The sequence below is a fragment of the Amblyraja radiata genome, chromosome 2, assembly GCF_010909765.2.
Source record: "Amblyraja radiata isolate CabotCenter1 chromosome 2, sAmbRad1.1.pri, whole genome shotgun sequence".
In the NCBI taxonomy this organism is placed as follows: Eukaryota; Metazoa; Chordata; class Chondrichthyes; order Rajiformes; family Rajidae; genus Amblyraja; species Amblyraja radiata.
In genome coordinates, this window is record NC_045957.1 from 64,801,742 (window position 1) to 64,816,106 (window position 14,365).

General features: G+C 43.4%; 1 protein-coding gene across 1 annotated transcript in view; it reads right to left on the bottom strand.

Annotated features, from left to right (window-relative positions):
• Window positions 1-14,365, bottom strand: part of adcy2 (adenylate cyclase 2) — a 463,739-nt gene that overhangs the window by 91,707 nt on the left and 357,667 nt on the right. The window contains exons 13-14 of the mRNA XM_033048027.1: window positions 14,062-14,142; window positions 2,887-2,956 (exon numbers count right to left, since the gene is read on the bottom strand). Of these exons, the coding sequence (XP_032903918.1) occupies window positions 2,887-2,956; window positions 14,062-14,142 (151 nt within the window). The remainder of the gene's footprint in view (window positions 1-2,886; window positions 2,957-14,061; window positions 14,143-14,365) is intronic.

Below are 14,365 nucleotides of genomic sequence, written 5' to 3' on the forward strand. Positions count from 1 at the left end.
AAGTGTCATGAGAACAGTCAGGGTTACTGTTGAGGAAGTACTGAAGGTACTGTCATGTTTGAAGGTAGACAAATCTCCTGGGCCTGATCAGATATATCCGAGGACATTGCAGGAAATTAGAGAGGAAATTGCAGGAGCACTGGTTGAAATTTATGAGTCGTCCTTAAATACAGGAGAGGTGCCAGAGGATTGGAGGGTGGCAAATGTTGTGCCTCTTTCTCAGGGAAAATGCTAGGACCTATAGGCGTGTGAGCTTAACATCTGTCATTGGTAAGTTACTGGAGAGTATTCTGAGGGATAGGATATGCATGCATTTGGATGGGCAAGGGCTGATTAGGGACAGTCAGCATGGTTTTGTGTGTGGGAGGTCATGTCTCACAAATCTGATTGTTTTGAAGACGTGTGCAAAAAAGTTGATGTGGGCATAGCTGTAGATGTTGTGTACATTGACTTTAGTAAGGCGTTCGACAAGGTGCCGCATGGTAGGCTGCTCTGGAAGGTTAGATCTCATGGGATCCAAGGAGAGATAGCTGAATGGTTAGCAAATTGGCTCCATGGAAGGAAGCAGAGGGTGATGATGGAAGGTTGCTTCTCAGAATGGAGGCCTGTGACTAGTGATGAGCCACAGGGTTCGGTATTAGGCCCGTTACTATTTGTCATCTACATCAATGATTTGGATGAGAACTTACAGGGCAAGATTAGCAAGTTTGCTGATGATACAAAAGTTAGTGGTTTTGCAGATAGTGAAAAAGGTTGTGAAAGATTGCAGCAGGATCTGGATCGATTGGCCAGATGGCCGTAGGAATGGTTGATGGAATTTAATACAAAGTGTAAGGTGTTGCATTTTGGAATGTCGAACAAGGGCAGGACAAACACAGTATATGGTAGGCCTCTGGATTGTGTTGTAGGGCAGAGGGATCTAGGAGTACAAGTGCATGGTTTCTTGAAGGTCGAGTCGCAGATAGGTAAGGTGGTCAAAAAGGCTTTTGGCACTTTGACCATCAGCCAGAGTATTGAATGTAAAAGTTGGGAGGTCATGTTGCAGATGTGTCATACATTGGTGAGACTGCATTTAGAATATTGTGTTCAATTCTGGGCAGCATGTTATAGGAAAGATATTATCAAGCTTGAAAGGGTTCAGAAAAGATTTACGAGGATGTTGCCAGGACTAGAGGGTGTGAGCTATATGGAGAGGTTAAGTAGTCTGGGTCTCTATTCCATGGAGTATAGGAGGATGAGGGGAGATCTTATAGAGGTGTACAAAATCATGAGAGGAATAGATCAGGTAGATGCACAGCCTTTTATCCAGAGTAGGGGAATAGAGGACCAGAGGACATAGGTTCAAGGTGAAGGGGAAAAGAGTTAATAGGAACTTTCCGAGGGGTAACTTTTTCACACAGGTAGGTGTATGGAACAAGCTGCCAAAGGAGGTAGCTGAGGCTGGGACTGTCCCATCATTTAAGAAACAGTTGGACAAGTACATGGATAGAACAGGTTTGGAGGGTTATGGACCAGTGCAGGTAAGTGGGACTATGGTAGCTGGGGCATTGTCGGCCAGTGTGGGTGATTTGGGCCGAAGGGCCTGCTTCCACACTGTATCACTCTATGACTATGACTCGATGACTCCTGGCAGCAAAGTTCCACTGCACTTGAGTTCCCTGGTCAACAGTCCCACACCCCCTGCGCCTCCATAGTCATAGTCTTTCATGCTGAGTCTTCACAAAGGCTGTTGTTCTGCTAGCACCACCATTGTGTGACTAATGGAGAAATTAAGAAGGTGGAAGGAAAAAAAGTGCAGATGTGGGACTAGAACAGAAGAACTTGGAGGAACTCAGTGGGGGCTGTAGAATCTGGGATGGTTGAGGGTGGGGTGGAGCCAGGGTGTGCACAAGGGGTTGAAGTTCTGGGGGAGTTATTGTCATCATAAGATTGGTGTGCATGAGGGGGTTAAGATTGAGATTAGCTGCTGGTGGATTCAGCAGGCTGGGGTGAGGCAGTGGGGTTGCGAAAAAGATTGAAGTGAATTGGGAATGTCGTGAGAGCAAAGGAAGTAAATAACAATGAGGACCTTGCTGTAGGTGGAACTAAGAGGTAGATGTTACCCATCAGATCTACTCAGACTGGTTCCCCTACTGTTTTCTGAAGCAGGTCCAATATGACACTCCAAAAAATAAATTAACTGAGTGACAGCTAAGCAAGATTTTAATATCATCTGACATTACCATGTTGATCCATGCATTACCACATCATGTGCACTAAAGAACTGGAAGCAATGCAATGACTTTTGTACTCCACATAATAAATACCCACTTGCTTTTAGTCATTAAACATTTGACGTTCTATTGGATAGCAAACAAAATTTATGCAATAGAGTTTCTAGCTGAGAATGTAATTCCTTCTCTTAGTATCTTGCACCAAGGGATGTACTTTCAGAAAATGTTTGTGCATGCTCACTCTCACATCTACTTTCTTTCTCTTTATTACAGTCCAGATTTGGCTCCCCACAGGTTCCTATCATATTACTGCTTCTACATTTTCTTTAAAAGGAGCAGGATGACTTTTTGATGACTTGCCACCTAGTCTGGCCAAGTCTCTTGATGATGTGTGCAGCCATGGACAGTATGGGGTCATTAGTGCCTGCACATAGCAATCATTTCAAACAGCAGGCCACAGAAATGTAATGTTCTGTCTGTAATAAACTAAACAGGCACAAACTATTCCATCCACACTTCATGCTGCCTCAGCAAGGCTGCCAGCAAGCAACGACCTGTCACACTCTGGTCACTCCCTCTTCTCCTCACTCCCATTAGACTAGAGGTACAGAAGTTTGATTAATTATCAATACCTTTGATTAAAACAGCATATTTGAAATAATGTGGCACTTACCTCTTTTTCCAATTCTTGATCGTGGAAGAAAAGTGAAATTCTTTGAATGTCATCAGATTTAAGCCATTGTCTGCAAAAGCAAACATACTTTCTATAATAGAAGACAAACATTATTGCCAATGCTGGAATTTGAAACGAAACAATGATGGTGTTTAAGAGGCTTTCAGATCAGCACAAGACTATACAAGGAATGGTGGGATATGGATGACGTATAGGCAGAAGGGAGTAGTTTAATTTGACATGTTTGGCACTGACATTGTGGGTGGAGGGGCTGTTTCTGTGCTGTACTATTCTAGATATTAAAAACAGAAATGCTGACATGGGCTTGTACCACTTAGGCAACTTTTTAGGCGACTGCAGGAGACTATGCAGTCACCACATGTTCGCGGGTGGTTGCCGGGGAGTTGCCTTCATGGTCGTGAGGAGTTCCCGCATTCTAAGAACTAGTCGCGGCCTCATTATGGTCGCCATGAATTTTTCATCATGTTGAAAAATTAGCGGCGACTAGAATGAAGCCGCCATGGAGACTAGCGAGAATTCTCGTGCCTGGAGGTCCTAGTGTGTTGCCAGGAGATCAAAGGTTTTCTTAGGTTGTAGCCAGTGCTGACCGGTGAATTTCATTGGCTCATTGGGAAAAAAACCCCGTAAATAGTAATTTTCAGAAACAAGGATAACCAACCGGTAATGTTAATGTCCGCTGGGCTTCACAGCCGTGTATCTCAGGCTTATTAAAAGTTGTCTCCACTCCTTCTCCCCCTTTCTCCCCCCTCTCTCCCACTTCTCCCCTCCTCCCCCCCCTCCCCCAACGCACACTTTTAAAGGACTTACCGTACACTGTTCTTTTTAGCTGCTTAATTACAACACCAACCTTCCAGTTCATCGCGGTGTGTGTCTGTATCACATTGGCTTTGCACCGTGTGAATTTCACTCAGACAGCGCTCCCCCCCGCTTGCCCTGTCCCCTGCCTGCTGGTGAAGGGAGCGATGTGTGTGTTCCAGTCTGACAGTCGCTGTTCCAGCTGCCGTTTTTTCAGGCGACTGCCGGTAACTTGGCAGTTGCCGGCAGTCGCCTGAAAAAAGCGCCTACGTGGGACAGGCCCATTAGTTGCACCTTTCCAGATGTCAGGCACACAGGCAACTTTGTGTTGTATTTCTGGATTTGTAAACATAAATAAAATGAATTAATGGCAAGAGCAGTTCCTTGAGCCTTTCCAACATTTAATGCGACCATAGCTAATTGCATTTTAACTTCAACTCTGCATTTCCCCCCATACCTGGTAACCTTTCCTCGTTGAGCTTACCAACTATCTATCTACATTTGATGTAAAGTTATTTAAAGATTTTGCCTTCACCATCCTTGGAAGAAGAGTTCCAAATTCACAACCTTTTGAGACCGAATGTTAGCTTTATATATAATCTATTTTAATTGAGCAACCCATTTTATTGGAAAGGGACCCCTAATTCCAGCTTCTACTGCAAGAGGAAGCAACTCAATATCTCGTATATTTCAATATGGCTCCCCTGGTTTTCTCATTTCCAGTGGATATAACTAAGATGCCAACCTGTTTTCAACATGAGCTGCTCATTACAGATATTAGTTTTGTATTCATTCTATGAACTGCTTCTGATGCATTTATATTCTAGCTTACATTTTACCAATGCTGCACACATTATTCTTGATAGACACAAAAAGATGGAGTAAATCAGCAGGACAGACAGTATTTCTGCAGAGAAGGAATGGGTGACGTTTCGGGTCAATCCCTTTCTTCAGACTGACAGTCACAAGAAAGGGAAATTAGAACTATAGAAGATAATGTAGAGAGCTAAATAACAATGAATGAAAGATGTGGACTTCTCTGCCTCAGAGGGTTGTGGAGGCTGGTTTGGATGCTTTCAAGAGAGAGTTAGATAGAGCTCTTAGGGATAGAAACATAGATACATAGATAGCGGAGTTAAGGGATATGGAGAGAGGGCAGGAACGGGGTACTGATTGATGATGATCAGCCATGATCACATTGAATGGTGGTGCGGGCGCGAAGTGCCAAATGGCCTACTCCTGCACCTATTGTCTATTGGTAGACAAAAATGCTGGAGAAACTGAGCGGGTGCGGCAGCATCTATGGAGCGAAGGAAATAGGCAACGTTTCAGGCCGAAACCCTTCTTCAGACTATTGTCTATTGAAAGATATGCAAAAAAGTTACAATAAAACAGGCTATTGTTTGCTCTTTGTTGGGTGAAAATGAGAAGCTGGAGCAACTTGGGTGGGGGAGGGATAGAGAGAGAGAGGGGATGCCAGGGTTACTTGAAGTTAGAGAAATCAATATTCATACCACTGACTGCCCAAGCGAAATATGAGATGTTGTTCCTCCAATTTGCGTTTAGCCTCACTCTGACAATGGAGGAGGCCAAGGACAGAAAGGTCAATGTGGGAATAGGAAGATGAATTAAAGTGTTCAGCAACCGGGAGATCAGGTTGGTTCAGGGGGTCTGAGCGAAGGTGTTCAGCGAAACGATCGCAGTCTGCGTTTGGTCTCGCCAATGTATATGGGTCCACATCTTGAACGACAGATACAGTAGATGAGGTTGGAGGAGGTGCAAGTGAACCTCTGCCTAACCTGAAAGTCCTTTGCACCTCCTCCAACCTCACCTACTGTATCCGTTGTTCAAGATGTGTAATCATGGAATGCAATAGTCAAATGCAAGAGGCACTAAGGTGCTTAGTTTCAAGAAATGTTGCTCCTTTATATTTGAATTTGATTTCATTTTTATTATTATTGTAAAGCTCTGTGAATGTGTGAGAACCATTTAAAGGAAATTCATATGGTTATTATTGCATTCATTATTGCATAGGATGATTGAAAATATTGTTCTGGCAATGATTGTGTCTGAGCCCCAGTGTGACGTGGTGTCTATCATTGTGATTTATCTCCCTGCTTCTCCTGCACATGCATTAGGAACTCATGGCGGAGGTAGCAAACGTGAGGGATTCTGCTTGCTGAGATGGAAAATTATCCGCAAGAGGCCCCTGCTGTTGAAGGCTTGGGTTACGCAGGGGATTTAACAGTAAGGCTTGTGTGAAAGAGCTCCAGTGTTATGTGGTGAATTGTGTAGGAAAGCAGCACAGCACATTGATCAGATACATTTGCAGACAGCTGTGTGCAGCAATGTGCTTCAACCTCAAATTATTACGAATGAGCTTCCCTCAATATTTGTGCAATGATCCTCAACTGACAGCTCATGGGGGATTTCTTATTGGTTAATAATGATTAGTTTGAAATATTAACGGTTTAGAGGATCTCTGTGCATATTGAATGCCAATCTGTCAAATACCTATGAAGTGCATTAGTCCCAGCTGCTGTGGCCAATGCTTTCCATGAGCACCAATGTACTCAAGCAGGAAAAAAAAACTGATGTGAGCAATGTCTTTTTAAATTGTAAACATTGCTGGCACATGCCACAATGTGCTCCGGGTAGAACTGTGAGTACATTAGTAAGATGTGCCCAAATGGCCTATTGGCTGCCATTATGGCAAGACATCGATATTGTGAACATTGATGATGCCAACAATTGTGTGACAGATGCCATGTAATATTTTTTCCTGCAGAGACAAATAATGCATGGAATGTGCCCACTGTGAAACTTTCCTACATTTCTAATGTAAATCGACACTCTTATTAATCATCAACTGACTGGCTTTTATGTGATCTTTATACTTAAAAAGTGCACAAATTGATCCAATTACTTGGTAACATCCTCTGAACCTTATGGTGCCTAAACGAATATATGAAAAACAGGAAAACGGCATAAATGTTTAGATTCCTGTCTTTCTGTCTGCCAGGTAGGAAGGATACAGTGGTGTCATGGGATTCTACTCTGTTTACTTCAAGGATAACGTGTAATTTTCCACCTATGCACTTCTGGAATCATTAGAATTGCTTTGTGACTCAGGGTAGATGAAGCCCGCAGTCAATTAAAAATACCCAACCAAAATATCCTTTTGAGAGAGATATTTGGAAAGGAGACAAAAGCACTAAAATTGAAATGGGACATAACCCACAGATTTGCAAAATACTGAGATTTTTTTAAAAACACAGAAATTAAGAGATGTGCAAGGTAGCTGTGTGGAATGAGCTTCCAGTGAAGGTGGTGGAGGCAGGTTCATTTTTATCATTTAAAAATAAATTGGATAGTTATATGGATGGGAAAGGAATGGAGGGTTATGGTCTGAGCGCAGGTATATGGGACTAGGGGAGATTATGTGTTCGGCACGGACTTGAAGGGTCGAGATGGCCTGTTTCCGTGCTGTAATTGTTATATGGTTATATGGTTATTATATGGTATTGGAAAGGAAAAAAGTGGACACAAACAAATTTAAAATGTGAGAGAAAAAATGTGAAGAGATAATAAGTGCAAGTGTGTAGGGAATTGAATGTTAGATTTAACTGTGATTGCAGCTGGCTCAAAGACAGATTTATCAGACAGACCATCCAATCGGTATTTAGATATGACAGACATAAAAAGCTGTTGACCCAAAAGGCTGTCAATTTTGAACAGTTTTTCATTCAATTATACCTTAATCTCTAAATTCTGTCCCAAGTGATTCAATTTTAATTCTGAGGCTGGATGCATAGTCATTCCAATGTTATCCGGGTACCACAGTTTGCTTTGATGTTCCCGTTCAGCTGCTTTGATCTTAAGCACGGAGCCCAATTATTTACTGGTCCAGTTACATGTACAGGATGGAGGGGGCAGGATGGCATTCTTTGGGGACAAGGCATCTGGATTGTGTTTTATTTCTATTAGGCTGTGGGCCGAGCATCAAAAATGTGTCTAGAAATCAACTCTCGGGACCCATGTCGCGGAACTACATGAAATTTTGCACATATTTAGATAAAATATAATTGAGAAGGAAGTCATAACTCGTCAGTGCCAAAAGTTGCACATTAATTAATTAAACTAATTAGAAAATGAGATAGTTATATATCTATATTACTAAAGCTAAGATCTTGACCACTTTCTGACTTTCTGTTTCATGATTTCCGAAAGAATGCCGCCACTTATGGCCATCATTTTTGGCCAACTCGCTCAGAGTCCCCCTCCGCTAGACTGGACAGGGGGATATTTCCCATCGATGAAAAATCAGAGAGTTACTAATGTTTTAAAAAATGTCACCATTCTCTCTGCTGCCCCCGTTGGCGGCAGGGGGGAGGGACTATAAAACCCGGAAGTATCGTGCCTCACTCAGTCTCTGCAAGATGGAGGAAGCGAGAGGGTCAGGGCTCTCTGAGCTGCGAATAACACTGAACGCACGTATACTCAACGGTCCACTCGATGTGGTTGCAAAGTAAATTGGCTTGGCTTTTAAAGACTTTTCAGAAAATGTGTTTGTTGCTTGCAAAGTGTTTGCCAAACTGGCTTGGCTTTTAAAGACTTTTCAGAAAATGTGTTTGTTGCTTGCAATGTGTTTGCCAAATTGGCCTGGCTTTTAAAGACTTTTCAGAAAATGTGTTTGTTGCTTGCAAAGTGTTTGCCAAATTGGCTTGGCTTTTATAGACTCTTCAGAAATGTTTGCAAAGTGTTTGCCAAATTGGCTTGGCTTTTAAAGACTCTTCAGAAAATATGTTGGCTGTTTGCAAAGTGTTTGCCAAATTGGCTTAACTTTTAAAGACTCTTCAGAAAATGTGTTGGCTGTTTGCAAAGTGTTTGCCAAATTGGCTTGGCTTTTAAAGACTCTTCAGAAAAGGTGTTGGCTGTTTGCAAAATGTTTGCCAAATTGGCTTGGCTTTTAAAATCGTTGCAAGTTTTCGGATGGATAAAGCGTGAATAAACATTTTATTAGATCAGGACTGTTTAATCGCAAAATTGGCGCTCATTCCGTGACTTCTGCTTAGTGGCAAGATGGCGCCGATTACGTCATTTCCGGTTAGTGGCAAGATGGCGCTGAGTGCGTAATTTCCGGTTCGTGGCAAGATGGCGCTGACTGCAGAAGGCACAGAGTGAAGATGCCGTTGAATAATTCAAGAGAGCTGACTGCTCTGTTTATGGTAAGTGTGTTTGTTGGACGTTATTTAAAGCACGTTTTTGCTTCAGCAGCAGCAGCCTCTACCGGAGGCTTTAAACGTTTGAATCATTTGGTTTACCACGTTCTGAAGGAGGGGGTGGGTGGTGTGTGTGTGTGTGTGTGTGTGTGTGTGTGTGTGTGTGTGTGTGTGTGTTCAACAAATAATATAGTCTTTTGTAGTTCAGAGCTTATTTGTTGTTTAATAGCTTGAAGCTGTTCCTCAATGTGGATGTTACAGTTTTCAGCTTACAAAAGTCGGACATGACTCCAGACGTTGGGCATAAGTCAGTCAGTCCACAAGCCGTGATTCAGTCTGTCAGTCCAGAGACCATGAGTTAGTCCCAAGGCAGTGAGTGAGTCCAGAGGCCATGAGTAGGTCGCTCACCCCCCCCCCCCCCCCCCAACTGACATCCCCCACCTCAAGACGCTGCCCTCCGCCTGGCTATAGGATGCTCCCTGTCCAGAAGCCGCCCCATCCCCTGCTACAGGACACCCCCCTCCCTCATCAACCCACGAGAGCCCCCGCCTGAAGCCGTCCCCCTCCCTCGGTTGCAGGACGTTTGCCACCCCCTACCCCACTCTGAGTTCTTCATTGAGTCCAGAGGATTTAGAATGACAAAACAATGGAATTCTTTAATTTGCCGCAACCAAGAAATGGAAGGATGCACCTTGATGGTGACAATCCAGAATTGCTGCAGGAATTGCAATACGATAGAACTGAACAACAGCAATTTGTTGAGGAGAATGAGCCTCTGCTGAATGCTGAGCAGAGAGCAGTGTATGCACTCAATTTAACAGAAGGTGAAGACATTCCCCTTCAGCAGACCCAATTCCCCATTCAATCAAGTTTTGCTATGACGATCCATAAAGCACAAGAACAATCAATGCAGAAGGTGTTGATCTACCTGGACAAACTATTTCAGCATGGAAAACTATATGTGGCTCTTAGCTGAGGAATGATGAAGGGAAATGTCAAAGTTTTCCTGAAGGATGGAACATCGACCAAGAATGTTGTCATTAAAAGCGTGCTTCGTTGAACGATGACTTCTGAGATAAATTCTCAGATTTTCTTTGTTAAAATTTGACCGCTGAATCTCTCTATATTTAAATTGTCTCTTTTTTTTATCAACAGCAAAGAGACATAACGACACAGTGAGCAGCAACAAGAGACACAACAAGAAAGAACTTTAACATCTTTAACATTTAAATTGTTCTTATATTTTAAGAGTCATTCACATTTTAAACTTTAATAAATCATTTTTCCACTTTTCATGCCTGCGTGTTCTTCATCACAATGGGAACCTAATGGGAAGGAATGGATGCTCTGTCGGAGAGCCACTAAGAGTACATGGAGGGAGGTTGTGGGGAGATGGACTGAATGCGTGGGGTGGGGAGGGGAATGGCAAGGAGCAGAGTAGGAGGGTGAAGGGAGTAGGGGTGACTGAATGAACTGCCAGCGTACCAGGCATGATTGACTGCACTACCAGCCCACCAGCCATGAGTGACTGCACTGCCAGCCCACGAGCCATAAGTGAACTGCCAGCCCATCAGCTGTAAGTGACTGAACTGCCAGCCCACCAGCCGTGAGTGACTGCACTGCCAGCCCACCAGCCGTGACTGCACTGCCAGCCATCCAGCCGCGAGTGACTGCACTGCCAGCCCACCAGCCGTGAGTGACTGCACTGCCAGCCCACCAGCCGTGAGTAAGTCAACTACCAGCCCACCAGCCGTAAGTGACTGAACTACCAGCCCAATAATCCATTCAGGCCACCCTCTCCCCCTTCTTCTCACAGAGTCTGTCACCTGTTTTGGGCAGAATTTCTGGCAGTTTCTCAGCTGCCAGCCTGCCAGGTCTGAGTGACTGTACTGCCAGGCCTCAGTGACTGAGCTGCCAGCCCAATAATCCATTCGGCCCACAATGTCCATACTAGCCCCCTGGAAACCAGTCCCTTCGGCCCACAACACCCATACTAGCGCAACAGAAAGCCAACCACCCACTGGCCAGCAATATTGGAATTGGTGGAGAGGTGGAATATTGCGTTGGGTGACCAGCCCTCCCGTGTGATGCTGGGACACAACGGGTTCCACTTAGTCTAGTATATATATATATAACTTGTGAATGACTGTAATCATATATCATTATGTATAATTATATTATAAAAGTAATATAATGAAAATAATTGCGAGTGCGTATTTTGAATGAGACTGCCGCAGAGGTCCGGCTCCTGAACCAGCCTAATTAATGAGTGAGGGCAGTTCCTGTGGGTTCCCCCGTTTACTGAACCCCACTTACTGCCAGTGGGCAGAGTGGGGGTCACGGCCATAGTGGGACTGGGGCAGTGCCAAGCTGGGGGAAGGCTAAGGCATCTTCCACTGACAGGAAAATGCCTAACCTTAACTCGTCCCCCTTCCAGAGCTGCCCACGGCTGGAGCTGGAGGCGCTTTGGGACCGGCTGCGGGCTCTGTACGTGTGGCCCCGCAGCACGTCCACCTCGGCCAGCATACCCTTCTCGATCATCATAGTGATGATGGTGGGGAGCAGCAGTGCCCTGCACGCCGCCCGGGCTGCCTTCAGCACCACCATAGCACCGGCTCCGTCAGACCGCCCACTCGCTAGCTGCAACACCGGCCTACCGACAGCCCGACCGACCCCTAGCAGCACCCTCTGGCCGCCCTTGGCATTTCCGGAATCATTTGCCGTTTTGCAAAGACAACTGCATCTGCAGTTCCTTCCTATTGAAGAAGAACCCTGGCCCGAAACAACTCCTAATCCATTCCCTCCACAGATGCCGCCTACCCGCTGAGTTCCTCCAGCACTCTGTGTTTTTTATTTAACTCTGAAATTGGAATGGGTGACATTTCGGGTAGAGAGTACTTGTGATTGTTTGAAGAAGGGTTTCTACCCGAAACGTCACCCATTCCTTCTATCCGGAGATGCTGCCTGTCCTGCTGAGTTACTCCAGTTTTTTGTGTCTATCTTCAATTTCAGAGTTAAATAAAATATTTGGCATTTCAGCATCCATTGGGTTATTTGGCTTTTCGGTGTCATATCCGTTCGGCATCTTGGCTTTTCGGTGTCATATCCGTTCGGCATCTTGTCTTCCAATTCTTGGCTTCGGCTTCTCGTCCTTCGACGCCCCGTCTGGGTACCGTACAAACAGTTGTTGATACTATACATGTGGACTTCAGAACTTCAGATGTTGGGGATGAGGGAACAGTTTGGATGTTGAGGAGGTGCGTTAGATTGAAGAGATTTAATACAAACTAGAAGAGAATGTGCTTCGAGGTTCAATTATTCAATGGTGTTTAAAACTCTCCATTTTACCCCACAGTCTAGGCCTTTCCCTCCACCTCTTTCCCCATGTAGTTGCCATTTGAATGTTCTTTTGAGTAATGCAAATTTTCTGCTGTGGTAAGCAGTTGAAATTCTGTAGTAATTTAAGAACAACTCTTGAGGCATGAGCAAATTTATTGTGGACAAGCTATAGCTGTGATTTTAATCTCCATCATATAAGTGGAATGCAGGTCTTCGATTTGAAGCAAATTAAACTATTTGTTTCCTAAGCCACACACATTTAAATGTGGCTCCATTTTGTTCCTCCACCCATTCCTGAAACTAGAAAAATGTTAATATTTGATGTGTGGGAGCAGGAAATCGCAGCAAGCCAGCACCATGACGCAAGGTTAGTGATGGGGCAAGAGTCCGCAAGAAGCTGCCAGTAGTTGGAAAGGGACAGGGAAAGAACTGTAGATTTATGGTTGTCTGAAACAAAATTACACTTGCTATCACACAGTTATTAAAATAGCTGTTCAGTGTCAATGGCATCCTTGTCCGGTGACTTCGAATTTTAATTGGATCCACACATGTCCATTGTAGGCTGTTTCTATACCACTCCCATGCTGATAGACAAGATGGTAGCATGTACCCAACTGTCTCTTTGACCCTTTGCTCAGTCCATTTCCATTGATCTGGCTGGGTTAAACTTAGGGATTCAGACTCTGTGACAATTCTGTCTAAGTAACAAATTTCAATTGTGAGGTAATGTAAAGTTAACTGTCATTCGATTTTGGGTCCTGCTGGATCACTGGAATCATGGATGTAGAAAGCTCATGGAGTCCTTGTCCACAGGGATTGGATTATCAAAAAAATAGTGGGCACATTGCCAGCTACTTTCATTCCTTGACCGTGAAGGCTAGAAACGTTGCATAAAACAACCCTATAATTTTCTAATTAACCTCAGTAAAACTGGACAGGATGTGATGAATCATGAATCATGGATCATCTCATCTAACCCCATGGTGTCTCACATGTTGCAAGGCTGTTGATTAGAACTTTTGTCAACTTTTGACAGTCAATCACAAACCTAAGATAGATGAAATCATACAAACTTGTGTGAACTGCAGGATTCATGGGATGTGTATTGGGGTTGGGCCAAGATTGGTTTCAGCTGGACCACCTGATTTCAGATTTTCTGCGAGTGGAAAAACAATGGTGCAAGAAAGGAACCGATTGAAGACAAAATATTTGTTGAAGCACAGAGAAATAAAAAAAACTGGGCAGAATCATTGAATCGAGGGAGGAGTGTGTTTTTTTATTTTTTTAAAGTGGTTTTATTGGAAAAATAAAAAATATTTACTCTGCCTTATGATAATTATCTAAATCCCGAACCATTTGGGGAAAAAAGAATGATCTGAGCCAGTAATTGCCTAATACTTGCAGCACAGCAAATGTTAATAACGATGGCACCTGTACTTCTCACTAGATCTATTTTCCTGCAAGGCTGGTGGACATACGATTGCATATTGGAATCAACAACACATCAATGAATTTCATCGCAAGCTAGTTACACTTTTGTTGTTTTTGTCCATCTGCATTAAGTCAAGTCAGATTTATTCGTCACGTGCACACAAAGTGCAGTGAAATGAACTTATTATGCCAAAGAAATGGTGAGATGGTTACCGCTTTAAATTTGACCACACGACCATGAAATACTAATAAACCCAAATACAAACATTAGATAAATTGTGTGGCATTATATTTAACGCCTAATTTTAAAGTATATTGTCTGCTTCCACTTATTTTACGAGAAATACTTTCTTTAATGTAAACTTACTTTTGTGAATTAATTCCGTCAATAGCTCGGATCATTCTTTCATTCAATTCTTCCTCAAATCTCCTTTTTTGTGACTTTGTTCTGTAACAGAAAAGGTAGTTGTCTGTCAATGTGTTGAATTAAATATTTTCTCACCCAAATGCAACATCATGAAATTTGGAGAAACCTCAGGACACCCATATGTTTCTGAATACATGATGCACATGTTTTTGAAAACTATGTCTGACTTCAGTGGTTGGTAAGATTTTAGTCCATTATAAAGGATGAGATTACAGAGTACTTAGAAGTTCATGATAAAAATAGG